Source organism: Erythrolamprus reginae, chromosome 2 (genome assembly GCF_031021105.1).
Source record: "Erythrolamprus reginae isolate rEryReg1 chromosome 2, rEryReg1.hap1, whole genome shotgun sequence".
NCBI lineage: Eukaryota > Metazoa > Chordata > Lepidosauria > Squamata > Dipsadidae > Erythrolamprus > Erythrolamprus reginae.
The window spans coordinates 354,153,198-354,180,375 of NC_091951.1; the positions used below are offsets into that span (position 1 = coordinate 354,153,198).

Below are 27,178 nucleotides of genomic sequence, written 5' to 3' on the forward strand. Positions count from 1 at the left end.
TAGTGGTCCCACAGCTTGGTGTCATCTGCAAATTTGGTTAGTTCCCCATCTATTCCCTCCTCTCCATCATAGATGAAGATATTAAAGAGTCCTGGGCTTGGGATGGAACCTTGTGGTACCCCACTGCTTACTCTTTTCCATGTGGACTTGGACCTATTGAGGACTATTCATTGGGTACAGCTGGTCAGCCAGTTGTTTATCCATCTGGTTGTGTAGCTGTCTATCCCATTTATTTTTTTAGCTTGTGGAGACGTAGGTTGTGGTCCACTTTGTCAAATGCTTTGCTGGGTCCTTGCTGGGCCCAGCCCCATGGGACAGATGGAAGAGAAGAGAAAGGAAGGGAAGGAAAGGAAAGGTAAAAAGAAGGAAAGGAGAGAAGAGAAAGGAGAGGAGAGGAGAGAAAAGAGGAAAGGAAGGGAAGGGAAGGGGAGAGAAGAGAAGAATAGAAATATGAGGTGGGATGGGATGGGATGTTGACAGGTCGGCATCTATGAGTTCATAGTTGGCTTTTTTAAAGTTGTACTTGGGTGTCCCATTATTAAGGCGATTCTTGCAATGGTGTAGATTGAGGCTGGGATAGAATATAGAATAGAACATAGAATACATAGAATATTGGAATGTACAATAGAACAGAACAGAATAGAACAGAGAATGTGGAGCGGAGTAGAATAGAGTAGAATTCTTTATTGTTCACGTGTGATTGAACACACAAGGAATTTGTCTCCAAGGCAGAAGCTTTCAATGTACATAACCACCACAAAGTGATAGGTCATAGATCATAGTTACAACCATCAATCCTAAGATGCAACAACTATGATAAATCATAGATACCAATGGGAGAAGGTGGTAGGAAAGATGAGACGAGAAGGATGAGAAAGAGCAATACAGCTCTACTGCTTGTGTCAAGACAGGACTTTGGGAATTAGGGGCAAGCAGTTTGATGGCACGAGGGATTTGTGCCCAATTTTGGGGGGGCAATGCACAGGACCCTTCCTCCTCTCTTATACCCATCATGGGAAGGGAGCAATTTAAAATAGATAGTTAAAACAAGAGATGAAATGGTTGAAGAGAAAAAAACAGAAGTTTAAATATTAGGGGGAGGAGGGAAAGAAGAAAAGATCTATTTGAAAGGATGTATACAAACTGCAAATGAATTATTAATATTAGCTATATAAGAATGAATAAGTATTAATGAGTATCATGAGAAATGTAAACTGGCCTGTCACCTAACGTCCACTGTTTTTAAATATTTTTCTTTGTTATATGTGTTTGTAAATAAAAAAAATTCAATTTTTTTTTTTAAAGGAAGGGAGCAAGCAGGATGAATAGTGATTTCTGACAGTCTCAAAATGAGTGAAGAGTGCAGTCAGGCGGTGGGGAAAGCGAGTAGGATGCTTGGCTGCATAGCTAGAGGTATAACAAGCAGGAAGAGGGAGATTGTGATCCCGCTGTATAGAGTTCTGGTGAGACCACATTTGGAATAATACTGTGTTCAGTTCTGGGGACCTCACCTACAAAAAGATATTGACAAAATTGAACGGGTCCAAAGACGGCCTACAAGAATGGTGGAAGGTCTTCAGCATAAAACGTATCAGGAAAGACTTCATGAACTCCATCTGTATAGTCTGGAGGACAGAAGGAAAAGGGGGGACATGATTGAAACATTTAAATATGTTAAAGGGTTAAATAAGGTCCAGGAGGGAAGTGTTTTTAATAGGAAAGTGAGCCCAAGAACAAGAGGGCACAATCTGAGGTGAGTTGGGGGAAAGATCAGAAGCAACGTGAGAAAATATTATTTGACTGAAAGAGGAGTAGATGCTTGGAACAAACTCCCAGCAGACGTGGTTGATAAATCCACGGTCACTGAATTAAAACATCCCTGGGATAAACATATATCCATCCTAAGATAAAATACAGGAAATAGTATAAGGACAGACGAGATGGACCAGGAGGTCTTTTTCTGTTGTAAATCTTCTAGGTTTTCTATGAGCAGCTGCAGCTGCATCCCCGTTCCCAGTTTGCTGGCTGTGGTTGGAGATGCCAGCCGAGACTTGGCCAAGGAGATCAATCCCGGCTTTGTCTGTTGGCAGGGGTCCTCGTGCAAACCAAGATTGGGGGAGGGGCAGCTTGTCTTTGCTTGCTTGTGTTGGATGGCAAGGCCGCCTCCTGCAGCCTTGGCAAGGGTGGGCCCCGAGCCAGGCCGAGTGCTTGGCTGCTCAGGTTACCCAGAAGCTTATTGAAAGTCAAAGGGGGCCCTGAGAGGGGAGGATTGGGGGGGGGGGTGCCAGACTTTCAGCAAGGAGAAGATTTTCACTTGCTGGATGAAGCGTTGCTGTTAAAGATGGCATTTTTATTTATTTATTTGTTTGTTTGTTTTGTCCAATGAAAAATAATACACAATGAGGGTTATAGAGGATATAATCAAGTAGAAAGTATTAAAGGGGAAATAGAGGAGAAAATAAAGGAGTGAAATATAACTATGAAAGAATAGCAGAAAAAAATATAGGGATAGAAGAGAAGATATAGGAGATATAGGAGAGACAATAGGACAGGGGACGGTAGGTACTCTGGTGCACTTATGTACGCCCCTTACTGACCTCTTAGGAACTTGGTGAGGTCAACCGTGGATAGTCTAAGGGTCAAGTGTTGGGGGTTAGGGGATGATACTGCAGAGTCTGGTAGTGAATTCCACGCTTGCCAGATGCCTCCTTTGGAAGCCTTCGTGGGCGGGCAAGGAATAAGGCCGAATAGCAGTAGCATTTGAGATTTATATGCCTTGTTAAGCTAATTTGATCCTTGGTTGTATGAACAAAAGCATAGAACAAAAATCATGTGAAGTATTAGTGCTGCTTTATAGCATTTAGCAATAGCATTTAGACTTATCTACCGCTTCACAGAGCTTCTCCAGCCCTCTCTAAGTGGTTTTACAGAATCAGCCTCTTGCCCCCCACAATCTGGGTCCTCATTTCACCCACCTTGGAAGGAGGGAAGGCTGAGTTGACCTTGAGCCGGTGGGGAGATTTGAACTGCTGAACCACAGTTAGCAGTTAGATGAAGGAGCCTGCAGTGCTTTACTCTAACCACTACCCCACCCTGGCTCTGCCTGCCTGCCTGTCTATCATCTATCTATCTATCTATCTATCTATCTATCTATCTATCTATCTATCTATCTATCTATCTATCTATCTTTTTATCTATTTCCATATCTATCTATCTATCTATCTATCTTTCTATCTATCTATCTATCTACCTACCTACCTACCTGTCTATCTGTCTATCCATCTCTCTTTCAATAGCAATAGCACTTAGACATATATACCACTTCCTAGTGCTTTTCCATCCCTCTCTAAGTAGTTTATAAAATCAGCCTCTTGCCCCCAACAATCGGGGTCCTCATTTGGAAGGATGGATGGAAGGCTGAGTCCACCTGGAGCCGGTGGGGAGATTTGAACTGCTGAACTACAGCTAGCAATTAGCTGAAGTAGCCTGCACGGCAGCACTCTAACCACTGCGCCACCCCAGCTCCCTCCCTCCCTCTCCTTCTCTCTCTCTCTCTCTCTCTCTCTCTCTCTCTCCCTCTCTCTGTCTCTCTTTCTTTCTTTCTTTCTTTCATAGCATTTAGAGTTATATATCGCTTCCTGGCGCTTTTCCAGCCCTCTCCAAGCAATTTACCGAGAGTCCGCCTTTTGCCCCCAACAATCGGGGTCCTCATTTGACCCCCCCCCCTCGGAAGAAAGGAAGGCTGAGTCCACCTGGAGCTGGTGGTGAGGTTTGAACCGTTGAACTACAGCTACATTTTAAATTTTTAAAAATTAAAAAAGAATGTCCGGGTGATATAATTGAAACAGCAGCTGAGTTTTACGTGTGGTGCAGATTCAAATGTGTATAAAACGGCCTTTGGGTGCCATGCGCACAAAAACTAGGCCCAGAGCTGTGACTTGCTACTTTTCCTCTCGGTTCCTCTGTGTGGCCCTTGCCAACGTCCGAGGGGGTCAACAGCAGGAGGACTTCAGCGTGTGGACGCAGCCCTTCACCCGTCCACCCTGCACGTCGTCACCTTCTAAGGATTCGGGGCATTGAACAGGGATGAGTTGAGCTTCAAACCCTGCTGGAAACATGCAAAGCAACAGCAGAAATAGCCCAACGCCGCCGTGCACAATATATTATTCTTAAAACCCTGGAGAGCTAAACAGCACTAAACACCGTGTTGAATGTGGCAGGGAGACTTTCCTAAAAAGGAAGTTTGCTGATGGCAGATCTGCTCCTGGGAAGAAGAACGGACGGAGGCTCCGGGTCTAATTCCGGGGATTTGCTCCTAAACCACCTGCTCAGCCTCTGTTCTGAACGGGCTCCGTTTTCTGGACTCGCCCAATCTGTGCAACCCCTCCGCCACAGCTGAGCCCACAATCCCCATGACTAAGAAAAACATCTCCTAAGGGAGTTTCCACCCGTTTAATGATCTTTCGTGACAGGTCATAAGTGTGAAAATACTTGGCACGTGTGAAAAATGGTTGTGAATTTCTTTCAAGGATTTTTTCAGTGCTGTTCTAGCTTTGAAGAATCACCAAACGAATTGCTGTAAATCAAGGGTTGCGTGCAATTGAATTAACTGCTGATCCAGTTCTACAGAAGAATCATTGAGTCTGTCATCTGCACCTCCATCACTGTCTGGTTCGGTGCTGCAACCCAACAAGACCAACACGGACTTCAGAGGAGAATCAGAGCTGCAGAGAAAACAATGGCTGCCAACCTGCCTTCCGTTGAGGACCTGGATACTGCATGAGTCAAAAAGAGGGCGGGGAAAATATTGACTGACCCCTTGCATCCTGGACACAAACTGCTTCAACTCCCACTCTCAAAATGTCGCTACAGAGCACCACACACCAAGACAACTAGACACAAGGACAGGTTTTTCCCGAACGCCATCACTCTGCTAAACAAATAATTCCCTCAACACTGTCAAACTATTCACTAAGTCTCCACTTCTATTACTACTAGTTTTTTCTCATCATTCCTATCACTCATTTCCTCCCACTTAGGACTGTATGTCTGTAATTTGTTGCTTGTATCCTTAAGATTTTTATTCATATTGTTTCCTGATTGCTTATTTGACCCCTGTGACAATCATTAAGAGTTGTAGCTCATGATTCTTGACAAATGTCTCTTTTCTTTTAATGGACCCTGAGAGCATCTGCACCAGAGACAAATTCCTTGTGTGTCCAATTGCACTTGGCCAATAAAGGATTCTATTATTTATTGAAAATGAATCAACTAAAATATGGGAGAATTGGCATAAATGGATCCAAAAAAGATATTTGACAGAAGAAATGTAAGCCTCAGATTACATTTGTATCGAATTAATTGATTATCTCACCAAATGGTTAATCATGCAAGATGGGTATGTGTTGAAAATCTCTTTTCTCTTCTCCTCCTTCTTTCTATCACTAACACATATTAACTGGGATGTAAGTTCCCTGTTTTCCCATTATTTGTTTCTACCTATGTGCTATAAAAGTAAAAACTATTAAGAATGTATACCTAAAATGGGAAATGATCTGTAAATAGATGTATTTCTATATGTAATAAAAACAAAAATAAAACATTAAAAATAAAGAATTCTATTCTATTCTAAAATGCAATTTTATCTGGTTAAAAAAAAGAGAAAAAGAAAGGGGATACGAAGAACAAAATAATAGGCATAATATCAAATTATACTACTTTTAGTTCTGTTTTCAAATGAATGTGGCCTATAAAGTCTATGAAATATAGATTATTGGAGCAGAGAACATGATAGGAGCGAGAGGGAGGAGGAGAAGGAGGAAGAGAAATAATGCAATCTTAACCATTAATTAAAAAATTGCAAAACATTTGGCCTCCTCTTCCCCCAAGGGGGGACAAGGATGGGAACCAAGCTCCAAAGGAGGGTTTCTCAAATTTGGCAACTGAAAAAGGATTCTGGGACTGAAAGTCCACACTTCTGTAGTGTAGTTTGAAAAACACGGGAACTAACGGGAACTAATCACGGCTCTATCGGGAATCTCCTTGGACAACAAGATGGACAATGCCGAAATTTCATAAATAAATAAATGAACAAGCAGAGGAGAAGCCTTAAGGAAGAAGGGGGGCTTTTGAAGCTGGGAGGGGTGGCAGGTGGGGGAGAGAAGGTGCTAGGTGGCTCTTCTCTGAGTAGCGGCTTTGGGTGAGATAAACGGGGGGGGCAGATGCTGCCTGGATCTCTGTGAGATTTTGCTGGAGCCCCTGAGATGCTGTTGCACCTTTCTCATTGTGCACATAAGCAACATTTGCTGTTGTTCCTGACCCCTTGAACTTTTTGCTTTCATGGAATCAGTCTGCAAGGCTTGTTCTTGGTTTTCAAATGTCCACTGAGATCCTCTGGCACTGCGCCCAGCGTGCCAAGGGCCACTGGGACCACTTTCACGGGCTTATGCCAGAGTCGTTGCAACTCGATTTTTAGATCTTGGTATTTCACTAATTTCTCTAGCTGCTTCTCCTCAATTCTGCTGTCTCCTGGGATTGTGATGTCGATGATCCATACTTTCTTTTTCTCCACAATCAGGATGTCTGGTGAGTTATGCTTCAGAATTCGGTCAGTCTGAAGTCGGAAGTCCCACAATAGAATAGAATAGAATTTTATTGGCCAAGTGTGATTGGACACACAAGGAATTTGTCTTGGTGCATATGCTCTCAGCATACATAAAATAAAATATACATTTGTCAAGAATCATGTGGTATGACACTTAATGATTGTCATAGTTTTGCTTGCTCATTTTGACCACTTTTTCGGGCTTAGGATCCCACCAGTTCTTTGCCACTGGTAGATGGTAGTTCTGGCACAAGTTCCAGTGGATCATCTGTGCCACAGCATCATGTCTATGCTTGTAGTCAGTCTGTGCGATCTTTTTGCAGCAGCTGAGTATGTGATCAATTGTTTCATCTGTTTCTTTACAGAGTCTGCACTTTGGATCGTCTGTTGATTTTTCAATTCTGGCTTTGACAGCATTTGTTCTAATGGCCTGTTCTTGTTCTGCCAGTATTAGTCCTTCTGTCTCCTTTTTGAGTGTTCCACTTGTAAGCCATGACCAGGTCTTTTCTTTATCCACTTTGCCTTCAATCTTCTCCAAAAACTGGCCATGCAATGCTTTGTTCCACCAACTGTCCATACAACATTGAGTTACAGTTTTTCTGTACTGGTCCTTAGTTTGCTTCACCTTGAGAAGCTTCCTATTGTTGACCTCCATCAACGTTGGCTCTTTGCTCTCCTACACATATTATTCACACATGATTATTATTATCAACAATACAACACAGCAAATGAGATCACAATGCTAGATTTCGTATTTCATCACCAGTCACAAGCACCTAGGACTGCATGATGTAGCGGCAAATTATGTTTGCCGATCCCAGTAAAGCGGCCTTTTGCAATTGACAGATGGAGATTTTGTCAATTCCGATGGTTTTCAAATGTCCGCTGAGACCCTTTGGCCCTGCGCCCAGCGTGCCAAGTACCACTGGGATCACTTTCACGGGCTTATGCCAGAGTCGTTACAGCTCAATTTTCAGATCTTCGTATTTCGCCAATATTATTATTATTATTATTATTATTATTATTATTATTATTATTATTATTATTATCATCATCATTATTATTGCTTCCCATCATCCCTAAAGGTGTCTCTTTAAGGGCATATTAAGAGCAGCTTGAGAATGTCCAGGACTTCAGAGAAAGCCTCTGGGTCCCTTTCCAATCGGCCTCTTTGAGCAAAGTTGGCCTGTTTTTCTCTGTAGTCTCAAGCTTTGAATTGGCCTGCTATGAATTATATCCACCCCTCCCCGCTCCCCATAACCGACCCCCCCAATAGCCCCACATGCTTCAGATAGTTTTTCCCCTTCCAAACTCCTGCATCTGCCAAACGTTTGCAGAGAAACCCCAAATGCTGCATCTGGAGATAATTTGGGCGGATGGGGTGAGAGGGGAGCGAGAGGGACTAATATTCCTATCTTTGTTCTGATTGCAGAATTGGTGGGCTTTGGCGTAGAAATCTGCACACTCACACACATGTGCAGAGTGCAGACACACAACCACAGGCGCCTGTGAAACAGCAAAAGGGATCCTTGCTGGCGGCCTCCCCGGCTCCCTTCCTTCTTCTGAGGCTCTTTTGAAGTCTGGAGAATTTCAGGGAGGGGATGCCATACATCTGGCCTATGCAGGGGACCCCTCCCCACCACTGGCCTGCCCCCCTCTTCTCTGCACAGAACCCCCACTTTGGCTTGAAGGTCCCCTTGCAGGCAGGATCAGGGAGGGGCTGTAGGTGTGATGTGTAGGTCAGGGGAGGCTGGTGGTATGTGTCCAGGGATGGCCCTAAGAAGCAGAGTTTGGATTGCAGCACCAATGGCGGGCAGCAGCTGGTGTGGTCAGTATGAAATTCTAGGACGTGCACATAGCTGAGCGTCCCAAGTGATGGGCTCCTACGGGAACGGTCAGGAACGCAGTTCCACTAGCAAAATTTGGAGTTCCACCCCAGAGCACCCAATTTGCACTGAAAGATGTTGAAACAATTTTTGTCTATGTTGCATTGGATCCCAGTTGGTTTCCAGACTCGATTCAAAGTGTTGGTGATGACCTACAAAGCTCCACATGGCATGGGACCAGATTACCTCCAGGATCGCCTCCTGCCGCATGAGTCCCAGCGACTGGTCAAGTCCCACAGAGTCGGTCTTCTCCAGGTCCAGTCAACTAGACAATGTCATTTGGCAGAGCCAAGGGGAAGAGCCTTCTCTGTGGGGACCCCGGCCTTCTGGAACCAGCTCTCCCCGGAGTTGGCCCCCCCTCCCTTTCGGTAAGAGTCTAAAGACTCATTTATGCTGCCAGGCTTGGGGGGCCGTTAGACTCTAGCCCCCTGGCCAACGAATGACATGTACAGTGATATCTCGTCTTACGAACCCCTCGTCATAGGAACTTTTCGAGATATGAACCCGGGGTTTAAGATTTTTTTGCCTCTTCTTCCAAACTATTTTCATCTTACGAATCCAAGCCGCCGCCACTGGGAAACCCCACCTCTGGACTTCCGTTGCCAGTGAAGCGCCCGTTTTTGCACTGCTGGAATTCCCCTGCTGGGGTTCCCCTGCAGCATCGCAAAAACACGGAAGTCCGGAGGTGGGGTTTCCCATGGAGGGGAGCCTAAGGGGAATCCCAGCAGTGCAAAAACGGGCGCTTCGGCTGGCAAAAGGGGTGAATTTTGGGCTTGCACACATTCATTGCTTTTCCATTGATTCCTATGGGAAACATTGTTTTGTCTTACGAACCTTTCACCTTACGAACCTCGTTACGGAACCAATTAAGTTCGTAAGACGAGGTATCACTGTAGGTTGTTGTTGAATGGGGATGAATGATTTTTAATAATGGGGATTTTAGTTTAGATTAGTGGGTTCATATTAATTGGATTTGTATTGGCATTTCATTGTTCTTTTTATATGTTGTGAACTGCCCCGAGTCCTCGGAGAGGGACGGCATATAAATCCAATAAGTATATAAATAAAAGAAATAATAAAATGTTTTCTTCCGCACATGCAGGGAAGCAAAAATATTGGTGAAAATCACCCAAATCTCGCTCGGGGACACGTCCTCACCACCGTTCCCCGAAAGCTGTGCACGCACGCACCCGCACGCCCCAAAATACACCCCCGCGCAGCCTTTTTCACGGCCGCGCGCTCCCCATCCCCATGCCACATGTGGGGCGGGGGGCGGGGAGGCACCGGCAGCAGAAGGGAAGGGAGCCGCGGCCACCCCTGCCTCCCCACAGTTCCTCCGGCCCCTTGGACTTTCGGCGCTGCCCCCCGCCCGCCCCCTCTGCTCCTCCGCCGCCTCCTGCCTTTCGGCACATCTCCTCCCGCACCCGGAACACACACCCTGCCCGTCTCACCTTTGCCGAGAGCACTTTCGTCCCGGGCTCTCGGCAAGGGGATTGCAGGAGAGGCGGAGCAGGCATTCTCTCAGCGGAGGCCGGCGAAGGTGATATTCAATGTCAGGGGCGCGCGAGCGGTTGCGCATGCTCCCTATACACCTGCTAGCCCGCTCGGAATATTCAAAATAAGAAAAGCCTTCGCCGGCGAAGGCTTTTCTTATTTTGAATGTTCCGGGGGGCTAGCAGGGGGATTTGGAGCGCGCGCAAACGCCCGCGCCCCCCCGACATTGAATATCACCTTCGCCGGCCTCCACTGAGAAGAACGAAGAGAGAACGAGAGACAGTGAGAGCAACAGACAGCAAGATAGAAAGTGAGAAAGAGAGAGAGAGAAAGGGGGAGAGAAAGAGATAGCAAGAGAGAGAGAACAAGAGAGAGAAAGAGTGTGAGAAAGAAAACAAGAGAGAAAGAGTGAGTGAGAGAGAAAGAAAACGAGAGGGAAAGTGAGAAAAAGAGAGAGAAAGAGGGGGGAGAGAGGGAAAGAGAGAGACAGAAAGCAAGAGAGAGATGAGAGGAAGGAAGAGAGAAAGAGAAGAGTGGAAGGAAGAGATAGAGCGAAATGATAGAAAAAAGAGGAGAAAAGAGAAATGAGAAAATGATTGAGGCAGAGAATGACAGGAAAGAGAAAAAAACAGAGAGAGAAGTGACTCTTGATTTAAAGCATATGGTAAAAGCACTTAAATAATAACAGAAAAAAAACCCAGCCCTTACCTGTTTTTATTAATAGTTATGTTTTTGGTTTTGCTGGTTGATTTAGTTTTAATAGTAATGGATTTTGAGTTTTTTTAATTATTAATTTCTTTTAATAAGAAAGAAGGGATTTTTTTCTTATTTATTTATTTATTTATTTATTTATTTATTTATTTATTTATTTATTTATTCTTCTATGTCGCCCAGTCCCAAAGGGACTGTCGCGCAGACACTATACTTTTCCGCCCACACCAAAAAAAAATTAGAGGGTACATTGGTCCTCACGTGAGATTTCTCTTGCTGTGCATGCACAAAAGCTAAATCTCACATCAATGGGGGCAGCATGACCACCAGATGTATGCACCCCCACGACGGCCTCAGAGGGAGTGACCCTTCGCTCTTGCTGCCCCTGCCCCAAGGCCCAGGGGCCGGAGGGAGAGCAAACAGCAGAAAACAGGGTTTGACCAGAGAGGGGGGTCATCTGGGGGACCTCCAGTCTATGGAGAAGGGGCTGGGGAAGGGGCTGGGGGGGAATGGAGGGACCCCAGGAGCAAAGCAATAGCAATATTGGACCAGAATATCTCCAAGACCGCCTCCTGCCGCACGAATCCCAGCGACCGATCAGGTCCCACAGAGTGGGCCTTCTCCGGGTCCCGTCAACTAAACAATGTCAGTTGGCGGGCCCCAGGGGAAGAGCCTTCTCTGTGGCGGCACCGGCCCTCTGGAACCAACTCCCCCCGGAGATTAGAACTGCCCCTACTCTTCCTGCCTTCTGTAAACTCCTTAAAACCCACCTTTGCCGTCAGGCATGGGGGAACTGAAACATCTTCCCCTGGGCATGTTTAATTTATATATGGTATGCTTGTGTGTATGTCTGTTAGTATATGGGGTCTGTTTTAAATCTTTTAATTTTAAATTTGTTAGATTATTTATGATTTGTTTCCACGTGTTGTGAGCCGCCCCGAGTCTTCGGAGAGGGGCGGCATACAAATCTAAGTAATAAATAAATAAATAAATAAATAAATAAATAGATAGATAGATAGATAGATAGATAGATAGATAGATAGATAGATAGATAGATAGATAGCATTTAGACTTATCTACCACTTCTCAGTGCTTTGACAGCCCTCTCTCAGCGCTTCACAGAATCAGCCTCTTGCCCCCAACCATCTGGGTCCGTGTTGGTGAACCTATGGCACATGTGCTGGAGGTGGCGCACAGAGCCCTCTCTCTTGGCATGCACAGAGCCCTCTCTCTTGGCAGGCTTTGGCGGCAGGCCTGGGGGCCATGACTTTAAGAAGAAAAAATTGGGGGGAGCACTCTTGCAAAGTTTTGGCCTTGATTTCCCTGCAGAGCTCACACACACACACACAATACACACACACAAACACAGCTTCCCTTTCTGGGCTGCTGAACGTGATCCGGTCCGGGTGGCATTTTCCCTCCCGCTTTCTTCCTCCGGTGTTGTTCCATCTGGGAGCCGCTGTCGGGTGCCTGAAGTTTCCTTCCCAAGTTCTCCGCCTTGCGAGTGTTTACTTCTTGCAGAGTCATAATTTATCTCGGCTGATTGTTTGCCAAGCTGCAGTGAAGGATGGCAGAGCGGGAGGGGGCGAGGGGGGGATGCTGTGCTTAATACTGGGAAACAGGGAGAATTTGCAGCAGGCAGCACATTTGCTTGTCCAATGTGTAGGGAGAGAAGAAATCTCCGGAAGAAACTTTCAATCTGTGCACGTTCTTCCACACGGAGGGAAAAAACATGGTCCATCAGATTGAGCAGATAATCTTTCTCCTCCTCAGAATAATAATCCGAATAACAATCAGAATAATAACAACAACAGAGGTGGAAGGCACCTTGGAGGTCTTCTAGTCCAACCCCCTGCTTAGGCAGGAGACCCTACACTACTTCAGACAGATGGTTACACAACCTCTTCTTAAAAACTCCCAGTGTTTGAGCATTCACAACCTCTGGAGGCAACTTCTGTTCCACTGATCAACCGTTCTGACTGTCAGGAAATTTCTCCTTAATTCTAAGTTATTATTATTATTATTGTTGTTGTTGTTGTTATTATTATTATTATTATTATTATTATTATTATTATTATTATTATTAATTAGATTTGTATGCTGCCCCTCTCCGGAGACTTGGAGCGGCTTCTCTCCTTCTTTATTTTCCACCCATTGCTTCTTGTTCTACCCTCAGGTGCTTTGGGGAATAGCTTGACTCCCTCTTCTTGGTGGCAACCCCTGAGATCTTGGAAGGCTGCTATCATGTCTCCCCTGGTTCTTCTTTTCATTAAAGTAGCCAGGCCCAGTTCCTGCAACCGTTCTTCATATGTTTTAGCCTCCAGTTCCCAAATCCTCTTTGTTGCTCTTCTTTGCACTCGTTCTAGAGTCTCCACATCCTTTTTGCATCGTGGCGATCAAACCTGGATACAGTATTTATTGATTTATTTATTAGATTTGTATGCCGCCCCTCTCTGAGGACTCGGGGCGGAGTATTAACACTTAGCATGCTCTTGACTCTATCCCTCTGTTAATGCAGCCTATTGCATTAGATTGCATTAGCTTTTTTGGTTGCATGCAAATGGACCCTCTGGATGAAGGAAGGGCAGCCCTGCACAGCCTTTGGCCTCCCCAGGAAAAAGGGGTCAGGCCCCCTTCTTTTCCCTACACCACCGAGGGGCACAACGTAACCATGAGATGCCAACTCGGTCCTTTTGGCTGGCTTCCCTTCCTGTTGAGAAAGGGAGAAGCTGGGACTGTCCCCAAAGAGTTTCCTTCCTCTTCTGCTAAGTCTCCACACACACCCAAACACACGCCCCTGCCATGCCTGGATCAGAGGCCCCAGTTCTTGGGTCCTCTGAGAAGTGCAACTTACTCAGTGCAGCTTTTCAGGAAGAAAAGATTATATACCGCCCTGATTATCGTGCAAAAGACTTCCTGAGTATATGGAAACCTTGCTATTTTCTTCCAATGAAGAACTTGGTGACTTTCTGTAGAGGCACCGAAAGGAATTCTAGTTTCTGCGCAACTCTTCCTTTCCCCAAGTGATGTATGTCAGCATTGGGAGGGGGGGAGGTTGGGGGGGATGCCATTGTTTCTCTGCCAGGATACAGAAGAACCTGTTTATAAGATACGACTACTGCAAGATCTTTGACAGAGTGAGGGTCATCTACAAGTTCATTTCCACCAAGTTTGTATTTTGTATTCTGATGCTTTTTGCCAATGTGTAAGATAGAGCATTTGTTGGTTGAGAGAGCAAAAGCAATAGCACTAGACTTATATACCGCTTCACGGTGCTTTTCCAGCCCCCTCTAAGCGGTTTATAGAGAGTCAGCCGCTTGCCCCCAACAATCTGGGTCCTCATTTGACCCACCTGGGAAGGAGGGAAGGCTGAGTCAACCTGGAGCCTTCTGAGATTCGATCTGCCAAACTGCTGGCAGCCGGTGATCAGCAGAAGTATCTTGAGTCCTGCACTCTAACCACTGCACCACCCCTTCTTCATGGGAAAGTGAGGGGAGGGGGCAGAAGCCCCTGCAGCAGCTGCCTTGGGCACAATTGGGGGAGTTTTCAGAAAAGCCAGACTGGAAACTGGCCAAGATGTTTGAACCTGTCAGTGGGGGAGGAATTGTTGGGTTTCTATAGGCAGGATTAGAACCCACAGCCAGGCACAAAGTGTGTGTGTGGGGGGGAATAGGTGTCCAAGGGGTAAACATTTTTTGGGGGGGGGAGACGCTGCTCCTGGTGAGACATTGGGAGGACATGGGTGGCAGGAATTGAGAACTGGACTTACAATCCTAGGTTTAGAAAGCGTAGACCTAAGCACAGCCCATAAAATCATCTGCTACAATGTCCTTCTTGTCAATGACTACTCCAGCTTCAACCACAACAACACACAAGCACACAACAGATACAAACTTAAAGTAAACCACTCTAAACTCAGCTGTAGGAAATATGACTTTAGTAACTGAGTAGTTGATGCATGGAACTCACTACCAGACTCTATAGTATCGTCACCGAACCCCCAAAAGTTTACCATTTGACTCTCCACTGTTGACCTCTCTCAATTCCTAAGGGGTCAGTAAGGGGCCTGCATAAGTGCACCAGAGTACCTTCTGCCCCCTGTCCTCATGTTTCTCTTTTACTAGTATCATGTACAGTATATATATTATTTTATCTCTGTGTACTGCTAATACGTATTTGACAAAACAAAACAAATAAATAACAAAATAAATACATTATTTTTTCTTGGCTGGAAAAACAAAAATAATGAAGTTATTGTGAGGCCCCATTTGGAATCCTGTGTCCAGTTCTGGAGACCTCACCTACAAAAAGATATTGATAAAATTGAACGGGTCCAAAGATGGGCTACAAGAATGGTGGAAGGTCTTAAGTATAAAACGTATCAGGAAAGACTTCATGGACTCCATCTGTAGAATCTGGAGAACAGAAGGGAAAGGGGGGACACGATTGAAACATTTAAATAGGTTAAATAAGTTTCAGGAGAGATGTGTTTTTAATAAGAAAGTGAACCCAAGAACCAAGGGGACACAATCTAAGATTAGTTGGGGGAAAGATCAGAAGCAATGTGAGAAAATATGATTTGACTGAAAGAGTAGTAGATGCTTGGAATAAACTTCCAGCAGACGTGGTTGGTCAATCTGCAGTCACTTAATTTAAACCTGCCTGGGATAAACATAGATCCATCCTATGACAAAATACAGGAAACAGTATCAGGGCAGACTAGATGGACCAGGAGGCCTTTTTCCACCATCAATCTTCAATGTTTCTATGTTTCCAAGTTACACACAGATTGCAACAACAACCCCTCCCGTCCCGCCCCTGGTTTCCAGAAAGTTAGTGAAAGGCCTGGCTGTGTCCCGGAGCCTTCGGGCAGCGCTGAGCTCACGTTCTCTGGTTTCCCAGTGTTTAGATTTCCTTGGGCTGCATTGTAACATCAGAAGTTTTCCTTTGCGTTTGATTTTGCAATGAGCAAATATTGTGTTGATTTAGTTTGTTTTCTTTTTCTATCTGTGTTACTCGAGTTATGGACTCGGGGGGGGGGGGGAGGCAGGAGTGTACATTGCAGTGCTCAGAATTGGGTCCCTGGGCAGACTGGAAATCCAGTAAATGAATAACATGGAAGCTCAGAATGCCTGCTGCACTTGGGCAATATTTTCACCCTACGATGGACTTTTCACCCGCTCTGCCTTGGTATTTTAATTTTTCCTTAAATTTATGTATTGCCTATTTGTTTCTTGTTTGTTTACTGTAAGCTGTCCAGCTCCATTACAACTTTGGCTGGCGTACCACATACTAAAATTTTAAATAAAACAATTCATACAGTCAGTGTGATTAGTAAAGGGAACATCCTGGCACAAGATCCTTTGGGTGACCATCAAGGTTTTCAGCTACAGGATAATAAATAGGCTGTAGAAGACAAGGGGCACCAGGATAGTTGACAAGTACGTTGAATGTCTTTTATATTGATATATGTCAGGCTTTAAAGACCCACCTCTGCCCACAGGCTTGGGGGCCACTAAGTTTAACATTTACATGTATGATTGAGTGAATGTGAGCGACTGGCTTTTAAGAAATTGGAGTTTTAGGATGTTTTTAGATTTAGATTTCTAGATCTTCTCTATTTATTCTTGATGTGAGCCACCCTGGGTCTGAGGAGAAGGGTGCCATAGAAGTCTAATCAATAAATCAATAAAATGATGAATTGATAATTCAATAAATTAATAAATCAATAAATCAATCGATAGATACATCGATTGATAGAGAGATAGGGAGAGAAAGACAAACAGATAGATGATAGATAGATAGATAGATAGATAGATAGATAGATAGATAGATAGATAGATAAACATATACTTGGATTTATAAACAATTGCACAATTACAAATATATAGACTTTTTATGTGTTTGTGCATTTGACTGTGTGTTTGTCTTTTTTTTCTTTTCTGTATATACTCGATAAAGATTATGTTTTTTTTAAAGAAAAAGAAGGGGGGGTCACGAATAAAAGGGTGGGGGAAGGAGGGGGGGGCAGATCTGGCTATGGGAAGGCCAGGGGCCCCCCAGGGGGTTCTCGGAGGCTGGAAGCCCCCTTCCCGGTCCTTCTTCCCAGCTAAACGTGGGCCGCGTTGCCAAGACTTTACGGGCAAAGCGTGTGATTGTGCAGACAGAAGTTAACTCAGATCCCATCTGAGTCGGTCACCGGGGGCCGAAGGTTCATTTCCCCCCCAAGATTCCCGGTTTGTGTTGGAGCCCATCCCCTCTCTCTCTCCCCCCCCCCCCCAGAGTCTGTGCCTTGGACGCTTCTGCACATTGCATTGATAGGGCGAGATGGTTGATGCGGTCACAAGAGAACAACTTAATAGCTGTCCACCCTAATTAACAACTCAAAACCACACACAACCAGGAACCACAAAAGGGAGGCGAGTCAGCGTCTTCTGCAAAACGGGAGAATTAAAAAACGGAAGGAAACTAACCAGGGAGAGAAGCACCCTAGAACTGAGGAGGAATAGAATAGAATGGAATTAGAATTAGAATTAGAATAGGAATATGGGATAGGATGGGATAGAAGAGAATCCAAAATAGAGTAGAGAAGAATAGAGTAGAATATAATATAATATAATAGAGCAGAGCAGAGTAGAATTCAGAATGAATAGAATAGAATAGAATTATATTGGTCTTCACAAGGAATTTGTCTTTGGTGCAGATGCTCTCAGTGTACATAACAGAAAAAGATCCATTTATCAAGAATCATGAGGTCCAACACTTAATGATTGTCACAGAGATCAAATAAGCAACCAGGAAACAATTTTAATATAAATCTTAAGGATACAAGCAACAAGTTACAGTCATACAGTCCTAAGTGGGAGGTGGTGGGTGATGGGAGTGATGAGAAAAAAATAGTAGAAATAGGGTAGGAACCCAATACTGGTCTAGACTTCCAAGGTCTTTCCAAGCCTCCTCTTCTGTCCTCTTCCATCCCATTCTATATTCTGTTCCATCCCATTCCATCCCATTCTATATTCTATTATATTCCATGCCATGCCGTGCCAGGCCATTCTAAATACAAGACATAGAACATCCTAGGCAGATATTTGGGGGGGAGAGAGAGAGAGACACAGAGACAGAGAGAGACTTAAGATGGGCTCCAGGATGAGTTTGAAAGCTTGGAAGAAGAAACCTTTGGCTCCAGTGACCGACCCAGATCAGATCCAGTAACATTCTCCTGGGACCCGTCGACTCACCTTCTTCCTTGGCTGCTTCTTTCTCTCCAGAGACTCCGGTTCTGCTGCCACTGTCGGAATTCCCACCCAGGAGGATGGTCCGTTGCAGGGCTTCACCCTTCCAGGCATCCTGATGAAAATGTAGCAAGAAGGGATCTCGTGACGGTGAGTCATCCAGGAATCTGGATTTCAGAAGGTTGAAAAGCCTCGGTGGCACAGTGGTTGGAGGGCAGTACTGCAAGAGCCTTCTGCTGATCACTGGCCGCCAGCAATTTGGCCGTTCGAATCTCGGTAGGCTCAAGGTTGACGCAGCCTTCCATCCTTCTGAGGTGAGTAAAATGAGGACACATATTGTTGGGGGCAAGAGGCTGTAAACCACTTAGACAGGGCTGGCTGTCAAAGCTCTACAAAGCAGTAGATAAGTCTAAATGCTAATACTAATGCTATTGCTATCTATCGATCGATCGATCTACCTACCTACCTACTTACTTACCTATCTATCTATCTACCTACCTACATACCTATCTACCTACTTACCTATCTATCTATCTACCCACCCACCCAACCACCTGCAATGTACATACAATAACAATAAAGTAATTTATTTATTTAGAAACATAGAAGACTGACGGCAGAAAAAGACCTCCTGGTCCATCTAGTCTGCCCTTGTACTATTTCCTGTATTTTATCTTAGGATGGATCTATGTTTATCCCAGGCAGGTTTCAATTCAGTTGCTATGGATTGACCAACCACGTCTGCTGGGAGTTTGTTCCAAGCATCTACAACTCTTTCAGTCAAATAATATTTCCTCACGTTGCTTCTGATCTTTCCCCCAACAAACCTCAGATTGTGCCCCCTTGTTCTTGGGTTCATGCTCCTATTAAAAACACTTCCCTCCCTATATCTATCTATCTATCTATCTATCTATCTATCTATCTATCTATCTATCTATCTATCCATCTATCTTATCTATCTATCTATCTATCTATCTATCTTATCTATCTATCTATCTATCTATCTATCTATCTATCTATATATATATATATATATAGTATATATATATATATATGTAGATTGTTCTGAGTTCGGGTTTTGCCCTGTGTAATGTTTTGCATGTCTATGCGACGTTTCGGTGAAATCACATTCACCATCTTCAGGCTGGAGTTCCAATCTTTGTGTTGTTGTAAATGGAATATAATTTTATATATAGATTAATTTTAAATATTCAGCAAAAGTATGTGATATATCTATCTATCTATCTATTTTATCTATCTATCTATCTATCTTATCTATCTATCTATCTAATTTTATATATAGATTAATTTTAAATATTCAGCAAAAGTATGTGATATCCATCTATCCATCCATCCATCCATTCATTCATTCATCTTCCAGAATTACTCAACCAGCATTTGGCTAAAGAATTCTGGGAGTTGAAGTCCACAACCTTTAAAGTTTGCTCTAGTTGGCTAAGGGTTTCTGGGAATTGAAGTCCACAAAGTCGCCAAGTTTGGGGACTTCTGGCTTGGATGCGTCAAGCAGTTGGCTTTTGCCATTGATGAGTTTCACAATCTGGACTTGGCTGCTGTGGGCTAGCTGCCTTCTGCTGACCCGGTGGCCCATTAGTGAAACGAGCTGATGGGATGAATCTTCCTGCTGTGTCTTTCTGCCAGACGGAATCCACGCTCACAATTTCTCTGCAGCTGTTCCCCATTTCGAAAGAGGAAAACATGCACATTTATTTATTTCCTGCAAATTTATATAATGATCCGTCTCTTCCCTGAGACGTTGGGTGGCTGGTGAATTCAAATAATATTTTTTTAAAAGAAAAGAAGTCATAGAGATCAAAAAACAATTAAGGGCAGGACAAGAAGCAATGGGTGGAAACTAAACAAGGAGAGAAGCAACTTAGAACTAAGGAGAAATTTTCTGACAGTCAAAACAATTAACCAGTGGAACAGCCTGCCTCCAGAAGTTGTGAAGTTTTTTCCCAAGCATCCAAGATGTTGGATAACTCTCTGTCTGAAGTAGTGTAAGGTTTTCTGCCTAAGCAGGGGGCTGGATTAGAAGACCTCCAAGGTCCCTTCCATCTCTGTTATAATTATTATTATTAAATGCCTCCCTGATGTGATGGATAGAAAAAGTCCTCAAATAACCATATCAGGTTTTATAGGTCATAATTAACAATTTGTTGTGAAGCCGCCCTGAGTCTCCGGAGAGGGGCAGCATACAAGTCTAATAAATTATTATTATTAATTATTATTATTGAATTGAACCCAGAAGCAAATGGAAAATACATATGATGAGCAGAGGCTTGGCATTAATAATAATAACAACAACAACAACAGAGTCCTCATAATTTGAGACTATGTACAAGATAAAAAATGTAAGCAATCTTGTTATTCCTTTCGTTTACTAGATATACAAAATAAAATTGTGGTTTGGCAATTAACTTTGGATAATTTATGATTTAGGTAATATGATTGAGATTAGTAAAGATGAAGATTTAGGTAACAATATATAACATAGCAATGTAAAACTAGTAGGCAGATAAAATAAATAAAAATTAAAACTGTAGCAATAATGTCAACAGGTAGGTTGGCAAATGTGTAGATTGTTGAGTGTTTAAGATTTGATATATAACTGTAATTATGAACGTTGGTATTTATATGTCTGTATAAGTTGTGTTTTGTTTTTGTCTTTGTTTTATGGTATTTCCTCATTTAAATAATGAATAAAGATTATTTTTTTAATAAAAAAGGATACGTTAAAGGCTACTGGGCCTAGGAGCAGGTTTCTCACATTCTGCTTTTGGACAGCCAGTGCCTGATTTAGGGTTTCTTTGATTTATTTGTTTTATTTATTTATTTTGTCCAATACACAATAATACGCAATGAAGGTTATAGAGGAGATAGTAGAGAAGAAATATGAGATATAGGAGAGACTATAGGACAGGGGACGGAAGGCACACTAGTGCGCTTATGCATGCCCCTTACTGACCTCTTAGGAATCTGGTGAGGTCAACCGTGGATAGTCTAAGAAACATAGAAACATAGAAACATAGAAGTCTGACGGCAGAAAAGACCTCATGGTCCATCTAGTCTGCCCTTATACTATTTTCTGTATTTTATCTTAGGATGGATCTATGTTTATCCCAGGCAGGTTTAAATTCAGTTACTGTGGATTTATCTACCACATCTGCTGGAAGTTTGTTCCAAGGATCTACTACTCTTTCCAGTAAAATAATATTTTCTCATGTTGCTTTTGATCTTTCCCCCAACTAACTTCAGATTGTGTCCCCTTGTTCTTGTGTTCACTTTCCTATTAAAAACACTTCCCTCCTGGACCTTATTTAACCCTTTAATATATTTAAATGTTTCGATCATGTCTCCCCTTTTCCTTCTGTCCTCCAGACTATACAGATTGAGTTCATGAAGTCTTTCCTGATACGTTTTATGCTTAAGACCTTCCACCATTCTTGTAGCCCGTCTTTGGACCCGTTCAATTTTGTCAATATCTTTTTGTAGGTGAGGTCTCAAGAGTAAAATGTTGGGGGTTAGGGGATGATACTACAGAGTCCAGTAGTGAATTCCACACTTCGACAACGCGATTACTAAAGTCATATTTTTTACAGTCAAGTTTGGAGCGGTTAATATTAGCTTGAATCTGTTGCATGCTCTTGTATTGTTGTGGTTGAAGCTGAAGTAGTCTTTGACAGGCAGGACATTGCAGCATATGATCTTGTGGGAAATACTTAGATCATGTTTAAGGCATCGTAGTTCTAAGCTTTCAAGACCCAGGATTGTAAGTCTAGTTTCGTAGGGTGTTCTGTTTTGGTCGCCGTGATGCAAAAAGGATGCAGAAAAAGTGCAGAAACCGAGTGACAAAGATGATTAGGGGACTAAAGGCGAACTCCAAAGCCCTGCTGAATGGGGTCAAAGCCCATGGAGTCCAGCATTCTGTGTCACCCAGTGGCCCCCCCAATTGTCCATGGGGAACTTGAGCAGAAGGAGAAGGCAAAACCCTCCCTTTCCTGGACCCCCAACAAACGGGACCCAAGGGAAACCCTGCCTGCCTCAACCAACATAGAGGCAGCACTTGGACATCCGTTTCAATCACCACCCATGATACACTTGAGTCTGGTAATGAGGTTCCACGCTTCGACAACCTGATGACTAAAGTCGTATTTTTTACAGTCAAGTTTGGAGTGGTGTTAATATTAAGCTTAAATCTGTTGTGTGCTCTTGTGTTGTTGTGGCTTGAAGCTGAAGTAGTCTTTGACCGGTAGGACGTTGCAGCATATGATCTTGTGGGCAAGACTTAGATCTTGTTTAAGGCATCTTCGTTCTAAGCTTTCTAGGCCCAGGATTGTAAGTCTAGTTTCGTAGGGAATTCTGTTTCGAGTGGAGGAGAGAGATGCCTGAATGTTTGCAGGTGCCTCCTCATGGCCAGGGGGGCCAGAGCAATGCTGGCCTTGGATGCGTGTCAAGTTTGCAAAATCAGAAGCCAGCCTCCTTCGGGGGGGGCAGCGTTCCCCTTCGCCAAGCCCCTCGCCTTTCCTGGCCCCATCCACCGACTTCAGGAGCCAGCCAGCCCCCCCCCACAAAAACCCCGGCCTGCCTGAGACAAGCACCCCCTTTATTCTTCCTTCACCACCACCCCCCACCACCACCCCCCTCTGGGTGCTTTGCATCCTCTTTCTCTGGCAAGGCAGCTTCACCATCATCTGGGTTTGATTAAAGAAACAGGGCCAGCACCTTGGATCCAGCAAAAACGATTTTCCTCCATCGGCTCCAAACCCCCCCCCCCCTGTGTTTTCTTAGCAGCTCTAATTTGGGTGGGGGGGAGGGAGGAAAAGAGCCCCAGCCAAGGGAAACACACCAGAAGGGGGGGCTTCTCTTACGCTTCTGCCTGCCAGACCAGCCCCAAAGACGGCCCCCTTGCATTTGGGGCGGTGGGGTTGGGAGAATGAATCTTTGGTTCTGCTTCTGCCGACAGGGGAAGGGGTCCGGGCAGCTGTTCGGTGCTGCAGCCAAAAGCCCAGCGGGGGGGGACACAGAGGGGGGTGGAGGGCAGCTCATGCTCCTATTACGCCGGCTCCAGTCACACTATTGTTATTTTTCCATCTCTCTCTCTGTCTCTGTCTCTCTCTCTCTCTCTCTTTCTGTCTCTGTCTGTCTCTGTCTCTCTCTCTCTCTCTCTTTCTGTCTCTGTCTGTCTCTGTCTCTCTCTCTCTCTCTTTCTGTCTCTGTCTCTCTGTCTCTCTCTCTGTCTCTCTCTCTGTCTCTCTCTGTTTCTCTCTCTGTCTCTCTCTCTCTCTCTTTGTTGGAGAGCAATTTTTCAAGCTAAAACTCCCATAATGCCCTGGGAGGTGGGGTTGTGACCCTCCCCAGATATCTGGGATCATTTGGCATGACAATCAGGTGAAGGATTTTATTTCATTGTTGCTATGCAGCTAAGTTCTGCAGAAAATTATATTTATTTATTTAGAGTTTGTATTGGAAGGGGCTCTGTGGGTCTCCTAGTCCAACCTCCTGCTGGTGCAAGAGACCCTATACACCACCCCAGACCTATGGCAGTCCAGTCTTTTCTTGAAGGTCTCCAGTGTTGGGGAGTTCCACTGGTTGATCGCTCTCACTGTCAGAAAGTTCCTCCTTATTTCCAGGTTGAATTTCTCCTTGGAAAGCTTCCATCCGTTGCTCCTGGTCTGGCCCTCTGGTGCTTTGGAAAACAGCCTGACCCCCTCCTCCTCTCTGTGGAAGCCCCTCAACTATTGGAAGACTGCTATCCTGTCTCCCCTGGTTCTTCTCTTTGCTAGACTATCCACACCCAGTTCCTGCAACCTCTCTTCGTATGTTTTGGTTTCCAGTCCCTTGATCATCCTGGTTGCTCTCTCCTGCACTTTTTCCAGAGTTTCAATGTCTTTTTTGTAGTGTGGAACCAAAATTGAATGCAGGACTCTAGGTGTGGTCTGACTAGGGCATTATAGAGTGGTATTAGCGCCTCCTTAGTCCTAGATTGTCTCCCTCTTGATGCAGCTCAAGATTCTGTTGGCTTTTGTTGCTAAGCAAGACTGTGGTTAAGTTAGTTTTGCCCCATTGTAACAACCTTTCTTGCCATAGTTGCGGGGTGGGGATTTGGGGGGGGGGCAGATGGGAAGCAGCCTCCTGGCTCTCCGAAGACCTTTCACAGTTGCTGCTGTTGACTCAGGTACCACCTAACCCAGGAGTAGGCAAAGGGGGCTCCTCTATGACATGTGGACTTCAACTCCCAGAATTCCTGAGCTAGCATGACTGGCACTGGGATTCTGGGAGTTGAAGTCCACAAGTCATAGAAGAGCCAATTTTGCCTACCCCTGACCTAACCCTGTGCAGCTGGAGTGCAAAGAGGCCCCTCTCCCTCCTGGCATCTTCTTTTTGAGCGGAGTAGCTGTGGGGATGGATGCACCGGCTCTTGGCAAGAAAAGGCTGGGATAGAAAGTCACACATCCTTTCCTTCCTTCCTTCCTTCCTTCCTTCCTTCCTTCCTTCCTTCCTTCCTTCCCCTTCCTTCCTTCCTTCCTTCCTTCCCCTTCCTTCCTTCCTCCCTCCTTCCTTCCTTCCTTCCTTCCTTCCTTTTCTTTCACTGAGCCAGGGCGGTGAAGTGGTTAGAGTGCAGCACTGCAGGTAACTGCTAGCTGTAGTTCAGCAGTTCAAATCTCACCACCAGCTCCAGGTTGAGTGAGCCTTCCATCCTTCCCAGGTGGGTCAGATAGGGACCCAGATGGTTGGGGGCAAAAGAGGCTGACTCTCCGTAAGGATTCGCACCCTCCTCACCTCCTCCCTCCACCAGGTTTGGCTTCCTCACTTTTGGGAATGGAGAGGTGAAATGGCCCAGGCCCTCCCCCGAACCCACTCCTCCGCTCCTCCTTTCCAGGCTGGTTTTCCTGCCAACGTTCCGTCTGAGCAAAGCGCCAAGGAGACCGAAAGGGCCTTTTGTCTGCAAAGCCAGCGCTCTAGATGCTGCCCAGGCTGTTTGGCCCTCCTGGAATGCAGGACGGACTCCTGGGCCAGCCCAGCAATGCAGAAGAGAGGGAGGCTTATTTTGCAGGCAGGGGCTGCGTGGGGAAAAGGGGGTGGGGCCAAGAGGAGGCCTGGGGTCCAAGGCCCAGCTGCATTTCTCTGTCTGGCCGGGAGGCCTCTTTTCGATAATGGAACTGGGAAAGGGGCAGAAAAGGGGCTATAAGAATGACCAAGGGAATGGAGCCCCTCCCTTAGGAAACCAGGTTGCAAGGCCTTGGTCTCTTCAGCCTTGAAAGATGGCGTTGAAGTAGGGAATTGATCGAAGTGTATAAAATCAGGCATGGGATAGAAAAGGTGGATGGAGAAAAATTATTTTCTCTATCACACAATACTCAGACGAGGGGGCCTTACCTAAAGCTCACAGGTAAGAAAGTGAGGACAAAGAAAGGAAATATTTCTTCTCCCAGAGGGTCCTTGGTTGATGGAATTCCCTTCCAGAAGAGGCCGTGACAGCTGTCAGCCTGGAGAGCCTCAAGGCAGCATTGGACAGATTCATGGATGCCAAGTGAATCATAGGTGGTGATTGAAAGGGATGTCCAAGTGCCGCCTCTGTGTTGGTGGAGGCAGGCAGGGTTCCCTTGGGTCCCATTTGTTGGGGGTCCAGGGAAAGGGAGGGTCTTGCCTTCTCTTTCTGCTCAAGATCCCCATGGACAATTGGTGGGCCACTCTGGGACACAGAATGCTGGACTCCATGGGCTTTGGCCTGATTCAGTATGAAAAAAGATTTCTACAGGAAGGTTGGCAAATGTGTAAATTGTTGAGTGTTTAAGACTTGATATATAACTGTAATTATGAACAATGATATCTATATGTCTGTACAAGTTGTGTTTTGTGTTTTGTTCTTCTTTGTTTTATGGTATTTGTGTATTTTTCTTAATGTAAATAATTAATAAAGATAAAAATACTGCAAAGACAGAGAGAGAGAGAGCAAAAATTGTGATCCGAGTCCTGGCTGCAAGCGGAGGATTATCTGCCCTTGAACAGCCCCCCATGAGCTGGGGGGGGAGTTTTCACCCTGCCCTCTGATCCTTCCAGGGGCCGAGGGTGGGTGGGTGGGCAGGGCTGGTCTTGAAGTCTGGACTGAGTTTATGGCCTGCAGTATCTGCAGGAAAGATCTGAGCAGCTCCTGGAAGATGAAGGACGCTTGACCTTCGCAGCCGGCCTTGTAAAGATTAAAGTAATCCAATTGCTGCACCAGCAAAGCAGATTTAACTGGGTTACTGGCCTGTCATCCTGTTTTCAGATCCACAGAGCTCCCAGCCAAACAGGCCCTTTTATGCCGAATGAGGAGATGAACATGAACCCTATGAAGCCACCCCATCCATCTCTCTCTCTCTCCTCTCTCTCTCTCTCTCTCTCTCTCTCTCTCTCTCTCTCCTCTCTCTCATCTATCTCTCTATCTCTCTATCTATCTATCTATCTCTCTCTCTCTCTATCTATCATCTATCTATCTATTATCTATCTTTCTCTCTATCTCTCTATCTTTCTTTCTTTCTATCTATCTATCTATCTCTCTATCTCTCTATCTATCTATCTACCTATCTATCATCTATCTCTCTGTCTCTCTATCTCTCTATCTCACTATCTCTCTATCTCTCTATCTATCATCTATCTCTCTATTATCTATCTATCTATCTTTCTTTCTATCTATCTATCTATATCTCTCTATCTCTCTATCTCTCTATCATCTATCTGTCTATCGCTCTCTTTCCTCTCTATCTATCTATCATCTATCTATCTTTCTATCTATCTATCTTCTTTCCTATCTATCTATCTATCTATCTCTCTATCTATCATCTATCTATCTATCTATCATCTATCTATTATCTATCTTTCTCTCTATCTCTCTATCCATCTATCCATCTATCTAGTTGTCAAGTATGTATTTGACATAATATTTATTTATAAGATATAATATTTATATGCATGATACTAGTAAGAGAGAAAATGTTAGGACAGGGGACAGAAGGCATGCTGTTGCACTTATGCACTGCCCTTACTGACCTCTTAGGAATCAGGAGAGGTCAACAGTGGAGAGTCTAAGCGTAAAGTTTTGGGGGTTCAGTGATGATACTACAGAGTCGGGTAGTGAGTTCCATGCCTCAACTACTCAGTTACTAAAGACGTATTTCTAAAGATGTATTTTCTACAGTCGAATTTGGAGTGGTTTACTTTGAGTTTGTATCTGGTTGTGTGCTCGT

At 44.6% G+C, this 27,178-nt stretch overlaps 1 protein-coding gene across 1 annotated transcript in view; it reads left to right on the forward strand.

Annotated features, from left to right (window-relative positions):
- The first annotated feature begins 15,795 nt into the window (after nt 1-15,795).
- IL11RA (interleukin 11 receptor subunit alpha) overlaps nt 15,796-27,178 on the forward strand; it is a 61,426-nt gene continuing 50,043 nt past the window's right edge. The window contains 2 exon segments of the mRNA XM_070743667.1: nt 15,796-15,885; nt 17,967-18,080. Of these exon segments, the coding sequence (XP_070599768.1) occupies nt 15,802-15,885; nt 17,967-18,080 (198 nt within the window). The 5' untranslated portion in view covers nt 15,796-15,801.